Source organism: Tursiops truncatus, chromosome 1 (genome assembly GCF_011762595.2).
Source record: "Tursiops truncatus isolate mTurTru1 chromosome 1, mTurTru1.mat.Y, whole genome shotgun sequence".
Taxonomy (NCBI): domain Eukaryota; kingdom Metazoa; phylum Chordata; class Mammalia; order Artiodactyla; family Delphinidae; genus Tursiops; species Tursiops truncatus.
In genome coordinates this window covers 25,458,180-25,485,564 of record NC_047034.1, presented here as the reverse complement: position 1 = coordinate 25,485,564, position 27,385 = coordinate 25,458,180, and the positions used below count along the sequence as shown (strand labels likewise).

Below are 27,385 nucleotides of genomic sequence, written 5' to 3'. Positions count from 1 at the left end.
AATGTAGGGAGCACACACCTGCTTGGTGCTCCCTGGACTTCCCAGTATTGGAGTTATTTGAGACCTCCAAGATTATTACTATTTGGAATTTGATTCCATGGTCTCCTTAAAAACTTCTGGAAGGGCTTCCCTGGTGGCGCAGTGGTTGAGAGTCCGCCTGCCGATGCAGGGGACGCGATTTCGTGCCCCGGTCTGGGAAGATCCCACATGGCGCGGAGCGGCTGGGCCCATGAGCCATGGCCGCTGAGCCTGCGCATCCGGAGCCTGTGCTCCGCAACAGGAGAGGCCACAGCAGGGAGAGGCCTGCGCGTACCGCAAAAAAAAGAAAAACAACTTCTGGAAGCTTTCAGGCACATGAAATCATCAAGATCTTCCTTTAGAAAAAGTAATTGCAGATTATTTCTAGAAACTTTACCAGAAAGTTTAAACTTTATCCTGTTCTAAAACCCAATTCTAATTTCTTTCTTTACAAAACATCTTTGCCTGTCTCTCGTATCAGGTTAAGCACGCACATTTGGCAAATCAAAAGGGGGAAAGAACGTCATATTTGTGGGTTTCAGTGTGCCAGTGGTGGATTAGCAATAGAATCTTACATTATGTTATAAGGAGGAAACCACTCTTTAAATATTGGCTGGAAAGTCACACCCTTAATCACTTGCAGTGTGTTTTAGAAATTGGCACTATTGTAAAAATCTTTTACAATAGATTTGTCAGAATGTCCTAAGCATAGAAGAATATGGAAGGTTGCTGCATTTCTTGGTAGATCAGAAAAGCGAGTGTGTTGAGAAGAATACATATGGAGAAGTATACACTGTTTAAGGTTCCTGTCTCTTCAGTCATCTTACTTGGAATGGTTGGAGAATTTTCCTGAAGTGGCTAATGTACCATAAGTAGACAATGTGAGTACATCTATCACGTGTGATCAAGACAGAAAAGAAGGGAATAAAATAAGGTCAATACCTCATTAGCTTTTAGAGCCTCAGATCACATTTTACATGGATTACTCCCCTTTACAGAAGATGTCGGTAGACTGTATATTCTTTAATTTGGGGCAGGGGGAGGAAGAAGGAGGATATTTTATTCTTTGTCTCTCGTCACTGTGGATATATATGTTCATTAAATATTTTTTTTCCTTTAATTAAAAAAATTAAGCCTTGGAGAAAGGCTTCTAATGCTATTAATTTGATGTAGAAAGTCTACTTTATACTAGTTGGTTTGAAGAATATGAATTCATTCTTTTTTTTCCTCCCTTCCTTTTTTCTTTGAAGAATGATATTTTATACTTGTATGTTGCTCTAGAGTCTGTCTTTATTTCTTTATTTCTTCACACCTGTCCTGCAAGGGAGGTGACACAGCTGGCCCACTTTAGGGATAAGGAAACCAAGGCCCCTGCCTTAGGTGAACAGCCACACCATGGTGGTGGTGTTTGGATAAGAACCCAGTCTCCTGGCTCCTAGCAGGCAGTGCCCATCACACCTGGAACCTGTAAGAAAGGAGGTGTACTTTAGGTACAATGGACCCTTTTGTTATCCCTCCTTTTTTCCCCCTCAAGAGCTGAATCCCATCCAAACATACGTAGAAACCAAGGAAGGCTTCCTGGGCTGCGCTGAGGGCAGCACGGCACTGCCTCGGCCTTCCCCGTCGCTGTCATCAGGCAGGGCTGGACGTCAGCTCAGTCTCTCGCCTGGGCTTCGCTCTCGCTCATCTGAGGCTAAATCGCCCTTGAGAGACGGGACGGTGGGTGTTTACGTGGCTTACACGCATCACCGGGAGTCTCAGTGTCACCATCGCTGCCACTCTGCCTCAGCGAGAGGGACACAGGACACCGGCCTGAGTTGTCAGTGCTCCCCTGGCTCTGCGGTTTGGCTGTTCTGTCTCGGGAGATGGCTCCTTTGGGTCTAGAATCCCTTCTGATGGTCTCACCCGCCCTACTTGCCCCACCATGCTTCCTGCTGGCAGATTTGGGTGAACCCATCTCACATGCCTCTGTGTGCCTTGGAGAACCATTTCCAGATGTGTTTTAGGAACTTAAGAGTAGATGTGGAAAGTAAAGATAATTCTGATACTGAGGATGGCTGTGTCCTCTCTGTGTCCCACTACCCCACCATCGTCTGTAGTCTTTCTCTGACTGGTGAGGGACTCTTCGGATGGTCAAATTTGCCCCCAGCCCTCCTGGGCCATATAGTCTGAAGAGAGCCTGTGGCCGGACAGCTTGGGGGTAGAGAGACAGGTAGCGAGGAACCTCCCTGGTCCTCAACCGTGCGCTTGTGCACTGAGCCTCAGGACGGGGGCGGGGGGGGGGGGAGTCTGGTTGACCACGTGGGCGGATCTGCCTGTCAGTGGGCTGCGCCGAAGGCTGTGGCAGCCGGCGCTGCTCCATGTTGATGGAGAGTCTGTCCAGTTCAGGCGCAAAGCTCTGCGAGTCTCACGTATCCGCTCTCCATCAGGCCATCCAGTAGGAGGCGCTGGGGTGATTAATGAGCAGGACAGGAAGACAAGTGCTGCCTGGAGCAACCGCTGTCTGCCCCCATCCACTGAATAATTAGATAACTGCGGCAAAGCGGGCTGTCAACCAGGGAGAGCTTTGGTAGGTGACGTGCTAAGCTAGTCCCAGAGAGTCAGGGCGTCAGGCCCACGCTCCCCCACTTTGGGCCTCTCTAGCTCCTCTGCTGCTGGGCCTAAAATAGTGACAGTCCCCTGGACCCTGAGAGCTGGGGAGAAGGCTATGCACGTTGACAGCTGTGGGTACCCTCTACCCAGGGCAGCAGTCAGAGGGAGGGTTGACGTACATGTTGCCAAAAACCTACCAGTGTTTGCAACAAAAGCACAAACTCCTGGCAAGAAGTCGGGAGACTTTCTTGATCACAAGTGGTATCTCCTAAGCACTTTAGTTACAGAGGATTAGCAGGAAGTGCAGTGCTGGGCTCAAGGAATAATGACACAAAGAAACGAAGCAGAGAAACCCAATTTCCTTCCTTTAAGGGGAAAAAAATTATCCATTTATTTAAATGAATTACAAAGGAGAGAATGGAGTGTGGCATTTCCCTCAGCCCGGAATTCAGTGGATTTTTTAAAGAGCTGCATATCTCCTTGGTCAGACCAGAAGCTGGGATCTGCAGCCTCTCTGCAGAAATTGAACTGCAGGCTCAGAAGTTCATTAAGATTCAGGAGCCTTCCCCCTGGACAAATGACTCACTGATCCAGCCCCTTCTGTGCTGCTTCTCCTTGCGGGCCCTTGCCTGGCTTAGTTCATATTGTACATTCAGCACCTCTAGTTACTCAGAAATTGCATGCAAAGTTGTGAAATAGAAAAGCAGTGGGCCATGTGACCCCATCAGTTCTGCCTGGGGTTGCATCATCCTTGACTTGTAGTGTTCAGGGGCTGGGCTAGGAGGTTTGCTTACAGAAAGACCAGAGGGGGGCTCCCCTGGTGGTGCAGTGGTTGAGAGTCCGCCTGCCGATGCAGGGGACACGGGTTCGTGCCCTGGGAAGATCCCACATGCCGCGGAGCGGCTGGGCCCGTGAGCCATGGCCGCTGAGCCTGCGCGTCCGGAGCCTGTGCTCCGCAACGGGAGAGGCCACAGCAGTGAGAGGCCTGCGTACCGCAAAAAAAAAAGAAAGACCAGAGGGCCCAGACACCTACCAAAAGTTGCACTTTGAATACATGCTGTTAGCACACCTGCTGTGTAAGTGGGGCAAATCTGTAGTAATGAATGGAACTGAAATAAGATTGGAGACATTCATGGTGAACAAGAAAATTGCCAGAATGGAATGTAGACAGAAGTGATGGTCATTGTCATACACGCAATGACTATGTGTGAGACTTGACGGGTTTTACTAACAGGAGCTTTTTTTTTTTTTTTTTTATGGTACGCGGGCCTCTCACTGCTGTGGCCTCTCCCGTTGCAGAGCATAGGCTCCGGACACGCAGGCCCAGCAGCCATGATTCACGGGCCCAGCCGCTCCGTGGCACGTGGGATCCTCCCGGACCGGGGCACGAACCTGTGTCCCCTGCATCGGCAGGTGGACTCTCAACCACTGCGCCACCAGGGAAGCCCCTAACAGGAGCTTTTTAAGGCCCAGCACTTAATACCCAGCTCCTTCTGCAGTGATTCCCCCATGGCATCCTGTTTTTGAGTCCAGGGCAAGGAGTTCTAAAACCTTAACATTCACACCGTGATTGGAAAATGCTAGGATATCGTGATTCAGATTGTGGCAATACAGAGAAGAGGAGGAGAAAAAGGAATCAGGCACCTACCCTGTGCTCAGCACTTCACATGTCAATTCATTTCATTCCCACAACAGTCCCATGAGATAGGTGATGTTGTCCCTAATATACAGGTGAGAAAACTGAGGCTCCAAGAAGTTTGACTGTGTATAGGAGGCAATACTTGGCATAATGGAAAAAGTATGGGTTTTGGAGTCAGAGGTGGGATCAGAGCCTAGCCTTACCACCCGCAATTTCTGTAGCATCTGTTTTCTCATCTATAAAATCTGGACGCCTATGCACTGGCCTGTTGGGAGGATTCAATAAGATACCATAGATAACAGCACAGCCTTAGCACACAATAGACCCTCAGGAAAAGGCAGGTACCATTGTATGACCTCAGAGAGAAAACCAAGATTTGCACCTTGAGGGGTCAGCCTCCTGCCAACCTTCCACTATGACACCCGCCCCCTCCCCGGCCTCCGGATCCACACCTGAGTACTATTCTTAAGTGATAAGAACAAGCCCAGCTGGGACACGGTGCAAGCCCATCCGGTGAGTCCAGTGCCCTAGGAATTCTTTACCTTTCAGCTTTGCCCACTGCAGATGAGTTCCCATGCCTCAGCAGACACAGCTGAGATAAGCAGGAGGGTGACCTCACTCGGTATGCACAGTGTAGATTATTCTCTGAGCATTTCTGTATGTTTGAAATCCTTTATGTAAAATTTTACAATCCCTTTCCCCAAAATTGCATGACTGAGATTTCTTCAGGCCTGAACATTGATTGGATGAAGAGGGCATGACACAGAGAGGAATTTAAAAATAACCCTGAATATAGCATCAGGATTTGCCACATCGTATTACAAAAATCTCCTGTCTCTGTGTCTGTGTGCCCTGCTCCTCTATGTATTATGTGTCTTCTGCATCCCCAGTGCCTAGCTCAGTGCCTGGCTCATCGAGTAGGTGAAGTAGCAACGCAGTAACAAAGAGCTGGTAAGGGAGCAAATGCTGGCCATTTCCCCGGGATTTGAGCCTCTAGAACCGTGTGTGTGACTTCAACTTGACTTCTGCTCACTTCAGAACTCTAGGGCAAGCAGTTCATTTCCACAAGTACCCCACGCGGCCCCGGGGTGGGGCTGAGCGGGGCTGAGCCCTAGAAATGTCCATGTTCAATGACTTAGGAGGTGGGTTAAAGGGGCACTGCTGCCTGTTTCCCACAGAGACGCACTTTCATCCCTTGAAACGATCGTTTCTCTGCACTCACTTAATGGGATCCCAAATAACATGTTTCAAACAAGTCTTTTATCACTGTTGCCCCTTGGCACACATTTCAAATGCTGGCCATTAAAAACAGGCCGTTTCACAGGCTTCTAATGATGACACTAATAACTGTGGGTTTTTGTCTCTAAGAGTCCTGACGGGCAAGACTCAAGGAGTAAATTACGGAGCTAACTTTTATGTACAGGGTTTATTGATCTGTGAGCTTCAAGGGAACTACACCAGCCCCCCCAAAGCTTGGCAGTCCAGATTACCTTTTCATCTAAGTAATTGGGCCACCTGGGTACAGTTAATTTTCTATTTATATTAACAGGAAGACAAAGAACATGATGTGCCAGTTCTGTAATAAAGTAACAGACGTATCAAAATATTCTACCTGGTAATTATAAATCAATTGAGTTTTCCCATGACCCGCTGAGGGTTATGTTGCTAATTCATTGTGCATTTTATCATAATTTGTCACGAGAAGATTCCATGCTGCCACGTATACTTGTGTCTCCGGAGTACGTAAAGGTGCTCCATCATAAAGTATCCAACTGTCTTAATCCCTGTCATTTCCTGCTTTTGTTTCTTAACAGGTGAAAGTCATGCTTCGCGTTTGTTCCACGTTGGCTCGCGATACCTCGGAATCCAGCTCTTTCTTAAAGGTGGACCCACGAAAGAAGCAGATCACCTTGTATGACCCCCTGACATGTGGAGGTCTAAATGCCTTCCAAAAGAGAGGGAATCAAGTTCCTCCTAAGATGTTTGCCTTTGATGCAGTTTTTCCACAAGATGCTTCTCAGGTGGGTACAACCCCTTCTCAGGCTCAGGCAATATTGATTAGTTTCAAGAAGCTTTAACTATTCACTAGGACCCATGAGCTGGGAGGGTATGTTCCAGAGCACCCTGATGGGTCACTTCCACTGTCTACACAACAACTTTCGGAAGCCAATTTGAGTTCCATTGAATAGTTCAGTCCTTTTGAATCGCTGGTGTCACACCTTGGGCAGGATTGTTGTGCCAGGATTTCAACAAAACATACTCTTGGAGAGAAGGAAGAGAGAGCCAATCAGTGAATGGCAAACAGAAGCAGGAAGAGAGCAGGCAGAATTGGAAGTGTCGGGTACAGCTGCATCGAGATGCTGGCAACTGGTCCATTAAGACCCCACTCCTGCCTGGGCTTCTGGGTGTGAGCATGTAAGAAGGGAAAAGATGTTTCAAGGAGCTGGGTTAGAATTAGCAGGGTTTGGGACTTCCCTGGCGATCCAGTGGTGAAGACTTCGCCTTCCAATTCGATCCCTGGTCAGGGAGCTAAGATCCCACATACCTCTTGGCCAAAAAACCAAAACATAAAACAGAAGCAATATTGTAACAAATTTAATAAAGACTTTAAAAATGGTCCACATCAAAAAAAAATTTAGAAAAAGAAAAGAATTAGGCAGGGTTCTAGGGCTCCAGAGAGGGCAAGTCCTACTGAGGACCTGGAGGGCTAGGCAGGGAAACTGAGGCTGACGTGCAGTCTTGTGGCCTGCGTCAGGGGAGCGGAGAGGAAGAAGAGAGGCTGGGGAGAGCTGGTGTGTTGGTTAGCTATTGCTGCATTGGAAACCACCCTAAGCCTACTGGATTAAAACCATAAGCATTTATTATTGCTCATGAGTCTGGAGGTCAGCTGAGCATTCCTCTGCTCCTAGCTCAGCTCACCTGTGTGTCAGTGATCAGCTCTGGGTTGGGTCGGCAGCTCTACTGATCTTGGCTGGATGCTATCACATGTTGGAGGGTTGGCTAGTTTTAGGCTGGTCCAGAATGGCTTGGCCAGCTCACCTGGTCTGTGTTCCATGTTGTCTCTTATCAACCAGCAGGCTGTCTTGGGCTTGCTCTCAAGGCAACGAGAGGATCCAAGCTTGCAGGCCTCTTGAGGTCTAGGCTCGGAATTGACACATCATCACTTCTGCTGAATGCGACTGGTCCAAATTCGAGGAGTGGGGGAGAGGCTCTGTCTCTCGATTGGAGGAGCTGCGAAGTCACATTGCAAGGGGCACATACACAGGGAGGGGTGGAGAATTGTGGCCATTTTTGTTAGTCTGTTATGAGTATAATTTGGAGGCTTCTTGGGGGACCAGGGTGCCAAGATTCCTTAACCAAGGCTCCTGGAACCAATCCCAGTAGAACAGATGTGTACTAGAAGATTCACTTACACCATCTGGTGCAATTCATCTGCAATGAATTGGTGCAACTGGATCGTCTAGTAGACATCTATAACCCAGGTTATAGGTGTACAGTGGCCTACTTTGCCTGCATTTTGGCATCAGACACCTGCATCTTCCTGATAAATTTCCAGCACTTCCCAAGACTTAAACAAAACAGTGTGCACTCGGGTAACCAATAGCCTAGAGCAGAACCTGAAGACAAGGTGCTGATGGGTACCATTTGCAGCTCTTGCTAATTTCCTCCATGTGGTATCTGAGTATAGGAAGTAGCGATGTTCACACAGACACCATAGGCACTTAGCACGTATTATAGGCTCCATTCATTAGCAAGCTAAGCGTGTGGTTTTCCCAAAGAGTTTTACCATGAGAAGACAAAGTACTCTATGAATAAGTTCTGTAGTTTTTCTCCTCGTTACATTTTTTTGTGTGTTGTACCACCCAGTGGGCTCACTAGTCTAACCCTGACATTGGGTCTAATAAATGGCCTACAAGTAATTTAATTAACACAGTTAAAACTTTTCAAAAGCGAATCTCCCTAAGTCGTAAGAATTCCAAAGCAAACCCTAAATTAAGTGTGGACTATTAATGAGTTTTAGATTTATTCCGGAAAAGGGAGCCATTTTTATTGCTAGTCTTTGCTTACACTTCACACTTGGTTCCAGAGCTCATGTGCTCACTCTTGCAGTTGCTATCGCTTCAGAATGCTTGCTTTTGTTACATTTCCAATATAATAAATTACATTTCTATATAAATTTGTAGTTTTCAAGGAGTTTCATATACATTAACCCATTCTACTCTTCCTGGAATTCTGTGGTATTGAAAAGGGAGGTAGTGCTGTTTTCACATTACAGACAAGGAAACTGAGATTCAAAAATTCAGTCTCTCATTCACAGACTCTTTCTTGAGTGGACATCTGTCCTGGAGTCTTCCTGTTAACCAATCTGCGTCCTGCTCAGGATGGTGTTGTATCTTTGCCCTCTCGCCATTTTATCCACTAGTTACTAGCAGTGTGTCCTTGGGCAAGTCACTCTACCTCTCTGGGCCTCAGCGTCTTCATCCATAAAATGAAGACAAGTTCAAAACGGGCCTCATTGGGCTGCTGTGATTCACTGTGTGGATGCGCATGAGGTGCTTAGAGCAGAGGCAGAACACAGTGAGCGCTCAACGAATGCTACTGTTTTTACCATGCTGTTGTCATTGTTAATAGTAACATCATGCTGCCAGCGTGTTCAGCCTCAGCCCCTGTGAAGGAGCACCCTCTGAGCCTCTGAAGCAGGAAAGCAGGAAAGCGTATAGAATGGGCCTCTGCTCTCAGGCCCCTGTTGTTGGCCTGTGAGGCAGCAGCAACCACCGTGACCCAAGGCGGTCATGAACTTTGCTTTTACCCGGTCTTTAAGGACATCCTCCTTATAAGCCACACTCAGTACCCTCTAGTGGCCTCGGCGGTCACCAGCTGCCCATTGCTGGGGCATACCTCTGCTGGTTCTGGCTTTGGGGAGGTGTCTTAGTCCATTTTCACTTCCTTAACAGAACAGCACAGACTGGGTAGCTTATAAGCAGCAGAAATTTATTTCTTACAGTCCTGGAGGTTAGAAGTCCAAGATCAAGGAGCTGGCAGATTCAGGATCTGGTGAGGGCCCCTTCTTGATTCATAGACAGATGTCTTCTCACTACGTCCATTGTGGAAGGTCCAGGGAGGACTCTGGGGCCTCTTTTATAAGGGCACTAATCCCCTCCACAAGGGCTCCACCCTCATGATTAATCACCTCCCGAAGGCCCCACCTTCAAATACCATCACATTGGACATTCAGTTTTAACATATGAACTTGGTGGGGGGTATGGGGAACACAAACATTCCATCGTCACCAGGAAGGGTGGGCAGCAGGACTGAGTCCTGCCGGTGGGTAACAGGCTTCCTGCACGCCCAGCCCTGCCTGTGGCGTCCACTTGGGAAGGCTCCTGCTTCTCTAGGCTCAAGGGGAAAGACAGCAAAGGGCCTCCAGGGGCCATTGTCAGCTAACAAACACCAGATGGACATGTTGCTGACCCCTCTCTTCTCAGTGGACACTGGGCAAGAATTCTGCAAGGGGAGGCCTGCCCACCCTGTGCCCGTGAGGCTGCTCCCGTTTCTCTCTGTCCTCAGGCCTTTGGACGGGTGATTCAGTAATGTGCGTGGATGTGGTCCACACACAACCATCTTTCTCTTTGCTGACCTTGAATCTAATACACTTTGTTTTATGTATGGCTCAAGGTGGGCTCTCAGCCTCCTAACCCCCATCTCACTTTATGTCTGAGGAAGGCAGAGTTCATTTGGTGATAACTTCTCCTGGCTCTGCAGAGGCACCTTCAGCAAATTCCATCAAGATTCCACCTCAGTCTCAGGGTTTAGCTCCGGACTCTCATTGCCTAGGCCCTGGGGGTGAGACAGATCCTGTGGTCCCCACCGCAGCCTCATCCTGCCACCCACTTCGTTCAGGAGGAGCCCCCAGCAGAGCTGCTGAGGCCATCACCAGAACAACTGACAGTTGTTAGGAGTGTGGTTTTTCAGTTTCGGTTCGGGAGAGAACATTGATTTTCGAACACTTAGCTTCATTGTGTTGTTGCAACCTGGAGCTGAATAACCACATTCAGTGCCGAGGCTGCCGTCCTCAGATTCCCACTGGGAGGCACGTTGCTCCGATGCCCACTGAGCCCCGGGTTTGCACGTCCTCTGAATGCTTCCAGATCTGACTCTGGTGCTGAGGGAGAAAGGAAGGTGCAGCACACGGCGAGTGATTCTGTCCTCCTGCTGCTGTGAAAGCCTCAGAGACTAACCAGAGAGATTTCCCAGACCCCCAAGTTGGTTCACAAAATTTATTTTCTTATCATTTGCAGAGTGCTGTATTGGGTGTTAATGGGGAAATACAAAACGTTACCAAGAGACTGGCCTCTGTCTAAGGATGTAATAATCACATTGGAGATGAGACACATAACAGGCTGGAGACCACCCATTGTAACATACTGACCAATGGTGATTAATAGTGTATACATTGAATGTATCTAGAGAGAAAGAAAGAAAAGGCTGGGTTTTTTGTTTTGTTTTTTGGTGTTTGTTTTTGCGGTACGCGGGCCTGTCACTGTTGTGGCCTCTCCCGTTGCAGAGCCCAGGCTCCGGACGCGCAGGCTCAGCGGCCATGGCTCACGGGCCCAGCCGCTCCGCGGCATGTGGGATCTTCCCGGACCGGGAAACGAACCCGCGTTCCCTGCATCGCCAGGCAGACTCTCAACCACTGCGCCACCAGGGAAGCCCAAAAGTCTGGTTTTGAAAAGAGAAGGATGTAGATGGAGAAAGAGGAGAGAGTTATCAGGAAGACAAAGCAGACGTGCATCACAAACCTCCTGCTTAGATTAGAACCATAATGTATCCCAAGGTCACTTTCCTGAAATGACACATCACCCTTTACCCTCTAACAAGCCTAGCCATTTCATAAGCTCTGAGTGTGTGTGTGTGGTGGTTGTGGAGGTGTGTGTGTGTAAAGGAAGGATCTAGTTAGCAGAGCGTGAATGGAATATTTAAATACTTGCCCGGGGAGGAGGCCAGAATGGCGTGAGGTCCATGAAAGCACTCTGCGTTCCCGTTCCAGCCTGTTTGTGCCTGGCCTGCAGAGACAGCAGCTGAAATGTACCACAAATTAGCAGAAGGGTGGTTTGCTTTTAATGTGTGTAATGCTCAGGCTTGCGAGTGAGTGGGAAGTACGAAGGGATCTGCGCACCTCCAGAACTGCGTTAGAGCGGACCCATCTGGAAATGCCATGGCTCTGGGACCCTGAGTCCCAGGAGAGCAGGTGCAAGTTTCCATTGTTAATGGTCGACTCACAGTTTGTGTCTCCTCTTGTGTCTGCCAGGCGGAAGTGTGTGCTGGAACCGTGGCAGAGGTGATCCAGTCTGTGGTCAACGGGGCAGATGGCTGTGTGTTCTGTTTCGGCCACGCCAAGCTGGGTCAGTGAGAGCTTTACTTTTTCATGCTGCTTGCTGGATTTCCCTATCACTTTATCCATTGTTCTGTATTGTACCTGGAGTCCTCGGATGAAGGGAAAGGTGGTTTCCCGCAGGTGCTGAATTGAATAATCATGAATAACCATTTCTGCTTCTTAAATATAGATGCTCATCCTAAGTGGATTCCCAGTCATCTAGGAAAGCCTTAGAGTCCAAGAAATGCACAAAAGGAGGAGTGGGGCTGTTCCCACTCGGTCCAGGTCAGGGTCACGCCCAGAAAGCCAGCGGGAAAATTACATTTCCTGAGCAGGGGTTGCTGGGGAGCAGAGATGACTCCCCTTCCCCAGAGTACTTGGGTTCAACATAATGCCAGAGGGGCAGCCACCAAGCAAAGGCCAGACCACATTAGCACCCGTCTGGGGAGATCAGTCTGCCAGCATCCTTGCTTCCCACCACCCAGCTGTCGGGAATCCACCTGTGCCGAAGCACCTGGGAAAGGCGGCCGCCACACACCTCTGTGAGGGTTTGATGACTGAATCCCCTTGAAGTGCCTTCTTAATCCTGACCTGTGGCCATCTGCTCACCAGGTCTCCCTTTACATGCTTGATAAGTTAGTAATATGGAGAGTTCCAAAAAGTGTCCCTGGGCAGGGCTTCCAACAGCAGCTTTGCAATGATGGAGCCGGTTCTAGGCCAGGTCGGAAAGCCCATTTCATCTCACTGCCGCTTTGGTCTTCCTGATCTCTGATCAAAGCAGTGGTCCAGATTTGAATGGAATTTGCCCATGCAAAATATACGCAGCATTTAACTTGCAAAAGGATATAAAGTGTAAGTATGTGGAGTGAATCTGTGGGGTGGTGATAAAAAGAACCATATCAGGGATGAAAGACTTCTGCCTTCCCACCATGAGAAAAACAGTACGGAAACTGGATAGCTTGTAATGTTTGAGATCCTCTCCTCAAGGTCAACTGTGGTTTAATCTTGTCATTAGTCGGGGTTCTCACATTCTTTATTATAGCTATTCCATCAGTAGTACTTGGAAATGTCAAATGTTTAATATTTCTCTCACCTTTTCCTTTCCTCTCTTCCCATTCCCCACTCCCCATGCCTTTCTTCTGCATCCTTGGCATCTATCTTGAGACTATAGAATGATGCCTGGACACTCAAGCTGCTTTTCTTTCCTTCCTCGCTTTCCCAGGAAAATCCTACACCATGATTGGAAAAGACGATTCCATGCAGAACCTTGGCATCATCCCCTGTGCCATCTCTTGGCTCTTCAAGCTGATAAATGAACGGAAAGAAAAGACCGGAGCCCGTTTCTCAGTGCGGATCTCAGCCGTGGAGGTGTGGGGCAAAGAAGAGAACCTTCGGGACCTGCTGTCGGAGGTGGCCACGGGCAGCCTGCAGGACGGCCAGTCTCCGGGCGTGTACCTGTGCGAGGACCCCATCTGTGGCACGCAGGTGATTGCCTCTGGGGCTTGGCTGGCTCCAAGGTGGCTCATCCCTACCTTGGCGGCTGGGGCAGTTCACCTCGTGACTCACTCAACATGCAACCGGGGGAGGCTTGCAAGTGTTTACTTTAAAGTGGACTGGAACTTTATGGCCTGCAGCTGCAGGGCAGCTGCTCGCCCAACCTAAATATTTGTACCTTGAATCTAATTGACAATGAACAGGAACCACAGTTGTAGCACTGGGGGGAAATTGAATTCACTTTCTTTACGCCCCTTTCAAAACAAAAAAGAAAATACCATCTTTCTTTTGTTTAGCGACAAGCGGAAATGTTTACTGCTTTGCACAAACAGCTCCAGCCATCACTGGGGCTGTTTATGGCTCTATAAACTGTGTTTCTGGCACTGGTTTACAGCTGGACTAGTAGTGCTGTAGGAAAAACTAATAACCACTTTCTAATTGGAACCATGATATAATTGCTGGAACCATGGAAGCCAAGAGAAGTTCCAGTTCGCCTTTTCAGGATGTCATGCCTGTTGGGAGTGTTTCTCCCTCGCTGTTTGGCAGTAGAGGTGGGAATGACCTGGGAGGACCCTGGTTCATATCCAGAATAATCAGGTTTTCCAGTCGTTAGCTACAGGCTCTATTTTCTAGTTTTATCAGATGCCACCTTTTTAAATAGGTGTTCATTTTGATAAGTACCTGCCTCACCCCAGATGCGACTGTTTTCTCGGGTGAGGATACCCACTCTGTTACACCCATCTACTCATACCTGGCCATGTTCCTCCCCTGCTTAGAGCACCTCAGATCCTTCCACTTCCATTATGAATCCTCGTGGTTCGCAAGAGGCCCTACACAACCTTCCAGCATCACCTGCTACCACTCCCCTCCCTCCTGCCACTCCTCTTAAATTACATTTAGGTCCCCTAAGGAAGCAGTGCCCCTCAAACTTCAGTGTGCATAAGAAGCACTGGTGATCTTGTTAAAATGCAGATTCTGCTTCCGTAGGTCTGGGATTGGGCCTCTGATGACGCATTTCTGACGAGCTTCCCAATGACCGACCACACTTTCAGTAGCAAGGCTCGAAGGCACCAACCATCCTCCCTCTTTTCACTCTGGGCCTTTGAACATCCTGTTCCCTGTGCACAGAAGGCTGCTGACTCCTCTCCTCTCGCTCTTCATCTGGCTAACTCCTTATTTGTTGGGTATCAGCTAGTTGGCTCTTCTTCCAGGAAGCCCTCTTAGATGTTTCTCCTGACTGTCGATTGTGATTGCCCGGTTAGTTCTCAGCAACTCCCAAAGGTCCTTACCATGTCTGACTAAAATTGGCTCGTCATAGTTTTAACAGATGCATCAGATACCGTTTGGATATGAAACCTAATTAGAATGCAAACTAAGTGGTCATACAGACATTCATCCAGTGGCTCTCAAACTTCAGTCTTCATCAGAGTCACCTGGAAGACCTGTTAAAACACAGACTGCTGGGCTCCACCTCTAGAATTTCTGATTCAATAGGCCTGGGATAGAGCCCTCAAATGCGCATTTCTCAGCACCTGTGATGGAATCAGTGTCACCCTACCCACTGCTCCCACTCCAAGCATTACTTAGACATTCAAATATGCTGTAACCGCCATTCACTTTTATAACTCCATTAATGAAGTTCCACAGAGGTGAAAGCTCTGGTTAACTGAAGATTAAGAAAAAGAGGAAGAGACCAACATCCTCTTTACCTTCTTGTTGAAGAAGCTTAAACATTCTTTGGGTTATCTTTTCTGCGATAGTAAGTATAAAACAACGAGCGCCACAGAACCTCTCTGAAGGTTGAGGCTTTTGATGGTCTCAGGTTCCAGATATCGACTCTCATGATTCAGAATTATAGATACAGTTAGAGTCAGAATAGAAGACTGGCAACATTTGACCCTAAGGCACATACTGCAAATCATTCCTTTGAATAGATCAGAAATATTAGTTTACTTTTCTTCCCTCCCACCCCCAGTAGAGGAGTGCTGGTCAAATGCTGATAATATGGCCCTGAGTAAGGTTTACTATAATTACCAAGGCATCTCATAGGATTTAGACACGTTGCCCACAGTGCTTCTTTAATGAATTAATGAGTACGCCATGAACATGAATTTAGCAACTAAAGATAAAATAGATAGCCCTTAAATGATATAGATGAGACGTTCAAGTATCTTGGGTGTTTTCATATGTCTTTTACACTTACTTCTTATGTCTTTTACACTTACTTCTTATTTATAACTATGCTAGTAAATGTGGCCTAAAATTGGCTCTAATTAAATAGCTGGGAAAATTGAGAATTGAGTTAAAGCTAATTAAGTTTCTTCACTTCTTTGTGATACCAGTACTATGTGAACTAAAATCACACTTTGCAACCCACCTGCTTCTAAACACTCTAATCTTTGAAATCAAGATGTGGTCACATCCTTCATGTTTTCTTAGGAACATGGATTGCCCAGGATGTTGGTTTGCTGGCCTCTGCTGAGGTCAGGGTGGGACACCTGCCCCCGTGGATCACCCAGATACAACCATTTGCTTTTCACACCTGATACTTACAGATTCTACTTCAGTTGTAAAATGGGTGAAAATATGTTTCATCCAATAAGCCTGCTCAGTGTTACTTTTCAGATATGAATAAATTAAGCTGAGAATTGCACATGGATAGAGGCCCTGGTTCCAGAAGGACGTCCAGCCTTCAAGAATGCGGAACGGACGGCCAGGCCCGAGTGGCAGGCAAACCGCCCGCCTGCAGCTTCAGTCCTTCCCTTGTGTCTTCCAGCTGCAGAACCAGAGTGAGCTGCGGGCGCCCACTGCGGAGAAGGCCGCCTTCTTCCTGGATGCTGCCATAACCTCCCGGCGGGGCAGCCAGCAGGACTGCAACGAGGACGACCTGCGCAACTCCCACATGCTCTTCACGCTGCACATCTACCAGTACCGCATGGAGAAGAGCGGCAAGGGGGGAAGTAAGTCGGCCTCTGCCCTCGAGCCTCCTTGGCCCTCCCTGGAGAGAAGCCTCTCCTCGAGAGCAGCTGTGACCTTTTTCTTGTTTGTTTGTTTGTTGTTTGGGGCTTTTTTTGTTTTGTTTTGTATTTTGCGGTACGCGGGCCTCTCGCTGTTGCGGCCTCTCCCGCTGCAGAGCACAGGCTCCGGACGCGCAGGCTCAGCGGCCACGGCTCACGGGCCCAGCCGCTCCGCGGCATGTGGGATCTTCCCGGATCGGGGCACGAACCCATGTCCCCTGTCTCGGCAGGCGGACTCCCAACCACCGCACCACTAGGGAAGCCCAGCTGTGACCTTTTAAAATGTAGTACGATCTGACCAGTGTGGGGTGCACCGATGTGTCTGTCATTCAAGACCATTGTGTAGTCTGGGCTGATGTTTGCTTTCGAACAACCCAGGGGAAAGGGCTCACTCGGTAAAGATGATCTACAGATGTAATTGCCATGGGAACGTGAGAGAACAAATTTTAAAAAGAAAAATGGCTGCTTCATAGTATGTTTTTGTTCAAAAACCTTAAAGGTGCTCATCATGAAAGACCAACATGTATCTACCAAAGCACCCTGGCAATGTTACTAATCAGTAGCTTGAAGCCACTATATGGACCAGAAAGAAACAAAACCATGTCTTTTAAATAGTCTATAAATCAGACTTCTGAATAGCGAACCAGATTCTGGCTGCCTCCCTGCCTCAGGTAATGCCCAACTGTGACATTTCTCTGTAAACACCTATGCCCAGGGCATGCTCTGTGAGCAGCTGCGCCTCCGGGAACCCGAATCAATGTTTATACGGTCCGCTCTTGGCTGTTTTCAAAGCTGGCACCGACCTCGGTGTAATGCTCCATCCTTTGTCTGCCAAGTAGTATATACTCTATGCTCAGGAGTTGAGTACAGCACTTAGCTGAGTGTCTCAGGTGGGATCCTGGGCAGTGGGCAAAGTAGTCGGTGGACCTCACTGGGCTTTTCTAAAGCAAGTGTGGGCCACAGGGCTGGGCTGGCTGGGCAGCAGCTTCCAGAGTCTCTCTCTGTCCACTTCTACAGGGCTTTCAAAACGTAGGCAACTGGCCCCCAGTGCTCTCCAAATGATTGCCTCAAGGGCGCTGAATGCCCGAAAAACAAACAAAAACCCTGAGTTAGGAGACTAAGCCTGGTGCCTAGAAGTTGTGCAGCTAATTGCCTAATGGGAGGCAATCAACTAACCTAATTCCAGATGGAGCCTGGAATTAAGACATGCGACTGGGACCTTTGGATGGGCTGCCCAGTTTGGGGTCCTTGTTGCCCAAAGACGTGGAAACCGGTTTTCCTGGAGATAGCTCTTGGGGGCTTCTGTTCCCCCTTTCCGCATGGGGGAAGTGGAAGCTCCCTCCTCCCCCCATCTCGATGCCTTTGTTGGCCCAGTCTTCTGTTATTGTTCCTACTCCTTAGTTGTTGTTATTTAGTTCAGGTTTATGAGGTATAATTTAAATTCAGTCAAACTTAACCTTTTTATGTGTTGTTAAATGAATTTTGGCAAATCTGTTCAGTTGTGTACCCACCACCACTATCAAGATATAGAACAAAGCCATGGCTACAGAAAAGTCCTTCTTGCCTTACTAGTCAGTCCCCTTCCTAGCCCCTGGCAACCGCTGATCAGATTTTTGTCCTTATAACCTTGCCTTCGTCCAGAACAACCTGTAAATGGAATCATGTGGTCTATGTGTGGCCCTTCAGTGTCTGGCTTCTTTCATTGAACATAACGCATTTGAGACGCATCCATGTTGCTACATGGACCAGTCATTCACTTACATTGCTTGCCGCCTGCTCCTTTAGTTTTGACTGGGCCCAGAGATGCACCCCTACCCCTACTCCCAGGACTAAAATCTCACCAGATATCCTCGCTGGGGCCAGAGTTCCCCTAATGCAGTCTCAGACCCGCCTCCTTGGCTACCTGCACTGACTGCTGCCCAGGAATCAAGAGGTACTGGCCATCACTTGCACCCAGGGAGATGTACCATCTGCAGATCAGATCGCTCTTGACAACCAGTGATGGTGATCGAGGTCTGACTGGGGATGAGCAAAATATATTGAATGCGAGTCTTTCAGGGGAGGTTGATTCTCAATGAAGGGCTCGTGTCACGTACAGCACTCCCGTTTAGAATAAATTGCTTAAAGAAGGAAGCAAGGGATTAGGATAGGGATGAAATGATCCAGACCTTTAAAATCTGTAACAGAATTTTTTTTTTTTTTTTTTGGGGTACGCGAGCCTCTCACTGCTGTAGCCTCTCCCGTTGTGGAGCACGGGCTCCGGACGTGCAGGCTCAGCGGCCATGGCTCACGGGCCCAGCCGCTCCGCGGCATGTGGGATCTTCCCAGACCGGGGCACGATCCCGTGTCCCCTGCATCGGCAGGCAGACTCTCAACCACTGCGCCACCAGGGAAGCCCCGTACAGAATTTGATCCACAGTTCTCCTAATGATCTGGGAGCTGGCTTTAAATCCTGCCCTCACTGATTTTTCTGAGTTATGTCTTAGCAGCATGAATGTGGGAATCTGAAAAATGTTTATTTTATTCTTTTAAGCTACCAATCATAATCATAATCAAAGCCTGCAGTGAATTCTTGTACTCTCAGCAAAGGGTGACTTGCAAAAGATCTGATCCTGGAGCCAAATGGCTTCCAAATGGCTCTGAGCAGAAAAGCTCAGGAGGGAAGGATAATCCCTCCCTCTAGGTTTCTAACCAAGTTAAAACAACTTGCTTTCAGGTTTTCACTTTCTTTCATGGTTCTGCTTTCAATTTGGAATCTGAAAGTAGAGAGGAATCTTGAAAACAAAGAAACAATTAAATTATTTCAGCTATAAGAACTTAACGTATAGCTTCCACAAAAGTGTAGACTGGGACATTCCCTAAACCCAACAATCTACCCAAGTCCTCACCTAACAAATCTTGGGCACTTATTAGATATTTAACATCAAATTCATTTTCTTCCTATTTATAAATTGTGAAAGTGAATGGCTTTTAAATAATAAGTTCAGGTTAAAAGACAAGGCAGATGCTATTAATGGCCTCCAAAACCTAGTGAGGTACTTTCTAACGTATCTGTAGATGAGAACAAAGAAAAGGCAGGCATCCAGGCTGATGTGGGTGTTAGCCCCGAAGGACCTGGGGGCATCACCTGCCTGCTACAGTACCTGGCTTCCAGTGAGGAAGGGAATCCAGGCCAGAATGCACACAGCCTCCTAGCCCACGGCTTGCTTGACTCAGTGCCTTTATATCTGTTTAAAATATAATGAGGAGATCTGGAGTGTTGTTTAAAACGGAAATTTTGTTTACTTATATATAAGCAATAATCCCTGCGGACCTGGCAGCCAGAACTCCATTAAGGAAAAGTTTATTAATTAGTCCCCCTGCAGGGAAACAGAGCAGAGCGAGCTGCTGGTAACTGGCCATCAGAGGCCAGTGAAGATGCTGGATTCAGTGATCTCTGCTGCAAGAACTAAACACACCATGTGTATGTGGGCACCTGGAGCTTATACACATATATGCATTTTATAAACACACACGTACATACACATATGCACATATAAGTGGACAGACAAAAATGTTTACAACATGTCCAGGCAAGGTAGAAAAGAAAATTCTGTGTGGACGTATCACTGCTTTGCAGATAGCACTGGGTTAAGCTTAAAATATTCCCTGCTTTAAAATCTTTGGAGCGTTAGTGGGGCTGACTCTTCACCTGTCGTGGAGCCTTCCCCTGCTTTGCAAAGCTATGTCTGTAAAGGCTTGAGATTCCCCTTGGGAACTGCAGCAATGGGGAAGGGACCCTAAAACCATGACAGTCAGGAGGTGCTCCTCATAAAGATGAGTGAATTAGGAGTCCAAAGCCAGATGCTACGAGTGATACTTCAGTGGAATACGTTCACAATACAGAATTTTCTAAGTCCTGTTGATTAAGATGGTTTTTAAAAGCCTCACTTTGATGAGTCATCTAAGCTTGCAAGCAACTATTGCCCAGGACTGAGAATGACACTAGGTCTCTGATTTGTTCATTCACGTTATTGCCTCCAGGGGAAGTGTAGAGGCCAAGTGCGGACTGGGCTGGCTGTGTGTGCACCTGTGTACCAGCACCCAGGCATCCATCTGTGTGTGTGCACATGAACCACCATGTGAGGACGTGGACATTCATCTCTGCCTGCACTCATCTGTTTACAAGTCTTATCTTGGTTTTCTTTTGACCACCAAACCCCTCTTTCCTATATCTTGGAATGGCTTGAATCAGCTGATGCCCTATCCAGGGCTGTGCTGTCCATAGGACTCTAGAGATCCATTATTTGGGTGGTAGATGTAGGAAAAGGGATCTAGGAAGGAGCATTGCTTCTAAATGATGCAGAACCGGGCCTCTGCTGTCCCGCATTGCAAAGCCCTGTGCAGCGAGGATGGCCACACATGGCGGGGCTACTTCAGGGCTCTCGTGTTCCCCTTGGTCACCAGTGAAATGACAGTTTGATGTTTTTAGATTTTTGTAATACAATTTTTAAAATATTTGGCCAGGAGACAATTTTCCAAACCGTGCAGTGTGGAATTCCCACAGTGGTCACTCATGGCCTTCCCACCACCTGCATCAGAGCAGCAGTTCCCAACCTCCTCTTGAAGCCTGAGACCCCTGCTCTACCTCTTTCAGCAGATAACCAGCTTCCTGTTTAAGGAGAAGAAAGTCAGTCTGGCTATGACCTCAGCTTCTGTCCTCTTAGCATCAAACCTCCTTGTCCCTGTACCTCATTTTCCCCCACTCCTTTCCCATAGGTCTGCTTCCTCCCATCTCCTTGCCTTCCTTATCCTTTCCCCTTCTGCCTTTTCTGGGACCCCACCAATTGGGGCTCCATCAATCGTCTTTTTGTGCTTTTATTTTCAGTCTCTCCTACCACTGAAGTCAGGGCTGTCTCATCTTGGAAGGAAGGGAAAGGAAGAAACAATAACGTCAACAATAAAAAACCTTGTCTGTACCTTACTTCCAACTGAGACCCCATCAGTCGTCTTTTTGTGCTTTTATTTTCAGTCTCTCCTACCACTGAAGTCAGGGCTGTCTCATCTTGGAAGGAAGGGAAAGGAAGGCACAATAACATCAACAATAAAAAACCTTGTCTGTACCCTACTACCCCTTGAGCTGCCTCCCCATAAGTCTTTCAGATTCTCCCCTCTGTGGAATATCTTTCTCCTTTAAGTCCCATAGCAGTTTGGGGGATGTTAAGCCACGGCCTTACTCACCTTATATCTCAGTCATTCTGGGCTTTCTAAGGCTCATCAGACTACAGGCTCCCTGAGGACAGGGTCCCCTGTCATCTGGCCCCCTGTCCTCCACAGCCTAGAGGTGTGCCTGCACATCAGACCTTACATGTCACACCACATGAAATGTGTGCTGTATGTTAAACAGTGAGTGAATCTCTCCATTACGTAGTTGCAGCTGTTTCAGAAAGACAGCGACCATTCAGTTACTTTTTGGGTAAGCAGGTGGTGTGAGTTCACAGCCCTGCTATACAACAGGGTCAGAAGGAGTTATCAGTTAACGAGAAAGTTAGGTTAAAAAGGGAAATCGTATAAAAGGATACATTCATGTCTTAAAACACTTTCAGCTTAAAACATACAATTGTGTGTTTATTCATCGGTCTTCTGATACAGGGCCATGGCTTTCTCTTTGAGATGAGTTTTCAGCTTTAGATTCTGACTTTTATAAACCACACTCATTAATAATAGTCTGGTTTTTGCTTTCAATTTCTTTTGAGCAGTTGAAGAACTTAAGAGACACTTGTGCAGCTAACTGGGTATAGACTTTCCCTAGATTCCTAAAATTTTTTCTACTCTGTAATTTCTCATTCACACCTGATTCAGCATCTTTTTTCAAAAATTAACTCATTTTAATCACATCTTTCCAAAGCATTGATTTCAGGTTGTTTTTAGAAATATTAGCTCTCTTTACATAATCATATTTTGTTGGTTTACATAATATTTGATTGTATTTTTATTTATAATATCAAGTACAAGTGGCATAATTAGGTTTAGGAGGAAACCCAGCTGACCTGTTGATAAGTGTACAGCTCATGTTTTTGGTGCAAAAGTGCATAGACAAACTGGGAACAGCCAGCACACCTCACAAGCGTACAACGTGCTGTGGGCATCAGGCAGCATGCCTGACACAGCTGACGGAGGGCCTTGGTTAACCTGGCCAAGTGGCAAGACCATGGTTCCCAAACTTTGCTGCACAAGAGAATCACCTGGGGAGATTTTCAGCTAACCCCAGTGCCTGTGTCGTACTCCAGACCAATTACATTAGAAAGCCTGGGAGTGGGAGCCAGGCATCCGTATTTTCTAAAGATTCCACGGTGATTCTGATATGCAGCAAAGTCTGGGAACCACTAAGTTATAGGAAAGTGAGTTAAAAGAGTTTCTACATGCTTTATAGTTAGCTCTGGATTTTTGTCTTAGATTCAGCATCTGTTTTCTATGAGATCTTAAGTGATTTATTTAGCATCTGTGAACCTCAGTTTCCTCATCTGTGTAAAATAGTGCCAATGCTTGCACTACAGGATCGTTGTAGGAATTAAGTGATTTTAGGAGAATTTAGCATTTCCTGGCACCATGAACATGAGCTGGGAGAGTCACTCAGGAGTGAATTAGTATATTGTTTCCTGTGGGAGAGTAAGGCATGTGGGTAATTTCATTTGGTCAAAGTCTAGACTTGAAATATACATATTCAAATATAAATAGTCTCAAGGCAGACTGGGTTATGTTCTAAACCTTGAAGCTGTGACCTCAGAAATCTGAAAAGTCCATGAGGAACCTGCTTCTTACCTGCCATTAATTATCACCTATTTTGTTCATTGATTCTAGAACTTCTTTCTCTCCAGCCACCTGCAGTCATGGAAATTCATGGTCACAGCAGGTGGCCTGTGCTCACTCACTTTGTACCATTTCAGATTTAGCACCATGTGTGAAGTTCAGAATTCTGTGACTACTGAAACTCCAGTGGATATAGAGCAAAGTTGATTTTCCATTGTTAAAAATGTGACTCTCATTGTGACTCATGCAGGTATAATTATAGGTATTTTAAAATATTATTCTTCAGCACAGTCTAAACTGTGCCTTTTGTTCTCTGTGTTCTGTTTTACTACATGCACATTATGCATTTTATTCCATTACATCAAATGGACTACTGAAAGTCCAAATTGGTCCCTGTCTTTGCCCTTTAATCTGTGGAGCGAATGAAATATCTGAGCCTCTCCTGTCTATATAATTAGGTTGCAAAACAGATGACATTTTGCTTTAAAAATAACTATTTCCCTTGCACGCTGCTGTGGACTGATCTTGCATGATACAAAACGGGATAAAAGAGAAGTAACATATTATGTCTTTCCTTTTAAGGATTTTTAAAAAATTAATTTTACTTATTTATTTTTTTGACATCTTTATTGGAGTATAATGCTTTACAATGGTGTGTTAGTTTCTGCTTTATAACAAAGTGAATCAGCTATACGTATACATATATCCCCATATCTCCTCCCTCTTGCGTCTCCCTCCCACCCTCCCTATACCACCTCTCTAGGTGGTCACAAAGCACCGAGCTGATCTCCCTGTGCTATGCGGCTGCTTCCCACTAGCTATCTATTTTACATTTGGTAGTGTGTATATGTCCATGCCACTCTCTCACTTCGTCCCAGCTTACCCTTCCCCTTCCTCATGTCTTCAAGTCCATTCTTGAGGATTCAGATGTAGATCTGCATCTTTATTCCTGTCCTGCCCCTAGGTTCTTCATAAACCTTTTTTTTTAGACTCCATATATATGTGTTAGCATATGGTATTTGTTTTTCTCTTTCTGACTTACTTCACTCTGTATGACAGACTCTAGGTCCATCCACCTCACTACAAATAACTCAATTTCGTTTCTTTTATCGCTGAGTAATATTCCATTGTATATATGGGCCACATCTTCTTTATCCGTTCGTCTGTCCATGGACATTTAGGATGGTTCCATGTCCTAGCTATTGTAAATAGTGCTGCAGTGAACATTGTGGTATGTGTCTCTTTTTGAATTATGATTTTCTCTAGGTATATGCCCAGTAGTGGGATTGCTGGGTCGTATGGTAGTTCTATTTTTAGGTTTGTTTTTTTTTTTTGCAGTACGCGGGCCTCTCACTGTTGTGGCCTCTCCCATTGCGGAGCACAGGCTCTGGACGCGCAGGCTCAGCGGCCATGGCTCATGGGCCCAGCCACTCCGCGGCATGTGGGATCTTCCCGGACCGGGGCACAAACCCGTGTCCCTGCATCGGCAGGCGGACTCTCAACCACTGCGCCACCAGGGAAACCCTATTTTTAGTTTTTTAAGGAACCTCCATACTGTTCTACATAGTGGCTGTACCAGTTTACATTGCCACCAACAGTGCAAGAGGGTTCCCTTTTCTCCGCACCCTCTCCAGCATTTATTGTTTGTAGATTTTTTGATGATGGCTGCTCTGACTGGTGTGAGGTAATACCTCACTGTAGTTTGGTCTGCATTTCTCTAATGTTTAGTGATGTTGAGCATCCTTTCATGTGTTTGTTGGCAGTCTGTATATCTTCTTTGGAACAATGTCTATTTAGGTCTTCTGCCCATTTTTGGATTGGGTTGTTTGTTTTTTTGATATTGAGCTGCATGAGCTGCTTGTAAAGTTTGGAGATTAATCCTTTCTCAGTTGCTTCATTTGCAAATATTTTCTCCCATTCGGAGGATTGTCTTTTCATCTTGTGTATGTTTTCTTTTCCTTGCTATATTTTCCTTGAATTTTTCTTGCATTTTATTTATTTTTTATAGAGCAGGTTCGTATTAGTTATCTATTTTATACATATTAGTGTATATATGTCAATCCCAATCTCCCAATTCATCCCACCACCATCACCCTTCCACACCCACTTTCCCCCCTTGGTGTCCATATGTGTGTTCTCTACATCTGTGTCTCTATTTCTGCCTTTCAAACCGGTACCTGTACCATTTTTCTGGATTCGACATATATGCATTAATATACGATATTTGTTTTTCTCTTTCTGCTCTTTATTTATTTTTGTTTTTACTTCCATTTTTCTAGGAGGTGGGTCAAAAAGGATCTTGCTGTGATTTATGTCATAGAGTGTTCTTCCTATGTTTTCCTCTAAGAATTTGATAGTGTCTGGCCTTACATTTAGGTCTTTAATCCATTTTGAGTTTATTTTTGTGTATGGTATTAGGGAGTGTTCTAATTTCATTCTTTTAAATATAGCTGTCCAGTTTTCCCAGCACCACTTATTGAAGAGACTGTCTTTTCTCCACTGTATATTCTTGACACCTTTATCAAAGATAAGGTGACCATATGTGTGTGGATTTATCTCTGGGCTTTCTATCCTGTTCCACTGATCTATATTTCTGTTTTTGTGCCAGTACCATACTATCTTGATTACTATAGCTTTATAGGATAGTCTGAAGCCCAGGAGCCTGATTACTCCAGCTCCGTTTTTCTTTCTCAAGATTGCTTTGGCTATTCAGGTCTTTTGTGTTTCTATACATATTTTGAAATTTTTTGTTCTAGGTCTATGAAAAATGCTGTTGGTAGTTTGAGAGGGATTGCATTGAATCTGTAGATTGCTTTGGGTAGTATAATCATTTTCACAATGTTGATTCCTCCAATCCAAGAACATGGTATATCTCTCCATCTGTTTGTATCATCTTTAATTTCTTTCATCAGTGTCTTATAGCTTTCTGCATACAGGCCTTTCATCTCCTTAGGTAGGTTTATTCCTAGGTATTTTATTCTTTTTGTTGCAATGGTAAATGGGAGTGTTTCCTCAATTTCTCTTTCAAATGTGTTATCATTAGTGTATAGGAATGAAAGAGATTTCTATACATTAATTTTGTATCCTTCTACTTTACCACATTCATTGATTACCTCTAGTAGTTTTCTGGTGGCATCTTTAGGATTCTCTATGTATACTATCATGTCGTCTGCAAAGAGTGACAGCTTTACTTCCTCTTTTCCAATTTGGATTCCTTTTATTTCTTTTTCTTCTCTGCTGTGGCTAAATCTTCCAAAGCTCTGTTCAATAATAGTGGTGAGAGTGGACAACCTTGTCTTCTTCCTGATCTTAGAGGAAATGGTTTCAGTTTTTCACCATTGAGAATGAAGTTGGCTGAGCGTTTGTCATATATGGCCTTTATTATGTTGAGATAAGTTCCCTCTGTGCCTACTTTCTGGAAGGTTTTTGTCATAAATGGGTGTTGAAGTTTTTCAAAAGCTTTCTCTTCATCTACTGAGATGATCATATGGTTTTTCTCCTTCAATTTGTCAATATGGTGTATCACATTGATTGATTTGCGTATATTGAAGAATCCTTGCATTCCTGGGATAAACCCCAATTGATCATGGTGTATGATCCTTTTAATATGCTGTTGGATTCTGTTGGCTTGTATTTTGTTGAGGATTTTTGCGTCTTTGTCCATCCGTGATATTGGCCTGTAGTTTTCTTTCTTTGTGACATCCTTGTCTGGTTTTGGTATCAGGGTGATGGTGGCCTCGTAGAATGAGTTTGGGAGTGTTCCTCCCTCTGCTATATTTTGGAAGAGTTTGAGAAGGATAGGTGTTAGCTCTTCTCTATATGTTTGATAGAATTTGCCTGTGAAGCCGTCTGGTCCTGGGCTTTTGTTTGTTGGAAGATTTTTAATCACAGTTTCAATTTCAGTGCTTGTGATTGGTCTGTTTATATTTTCTATTTTTTCCTGGCATAGTCTCGGAAGGTTGTGCTTTTCTAAGAATTTGCATATAGTTGCTTACACTAATCTCTCATGATCCTTTCTATTTCTTCAGTGTCAGTTGTTACTCCTCCTTTTACATTTCTAATTCTATTGATTTGAGTCTTCTCCCTTTTATTCATGATGAGTCTGGGTGACGGTTTATCAATTTTGTTTATCTTCTCAAAGAACCAGCTTTTAGTTTTATTGATCTTTGCTGTCGTTTCCTTCATTTCTTTTTCACTTATTTCTGATCTGATCTTTATGATTTCTTTCCTTCTACTAACTTTGGGGTTTCTTTGTTCTTCTTTCTGTGATTGCTTTAGGTGTAAGGTTAGGTTGTTTATTTGAGATGTTTCTTGTTTCTTGAGGTAGGATTATATTGCTATAAATGTCCCTCTTAGAACTGCTTTTGCTGCATCCCGTAGCTTTTGAGTCGTCGTGTTTTCATTGTCATTTGTTTCTAGGTATTTTTTTTATTTCTTCAGTGATCTTTGGTTATTTAGTAG

At 45.8% G+C, this 27,385-nt stretch overlaps 1 protein-coding gene across 1 annotated transcript in view; it reads left to right on the top strand.

Moving 5' to 3' along the window:
• Positions 1–27,385, top strand: part of KIF26B (kinesin family member 26B) — a 506,655-nt gene that overhangs the window by 398,861 nt on the left and 80,409 nt on the right. The window contains exons 6-9 of the mRNA XM_019920589.3: positions 6,064–6,270; positions 11,559–11,652; positions 12,847–13,109; positions 15,895–16,078. Of these exons, the coding sequence (XP_019776148.1) occupies positions 6,064–6,270; positions 11,559–11,652; positions 12,847–13,109; positions 15,895–16,078 (748 nt within the window). The remainder of the gene's footprint in view (positions 1–6,063; positions 6,271–11,558; positions 11,653–12,846; positions 13,110–15,894; positions 16,079–27,385) is intronic.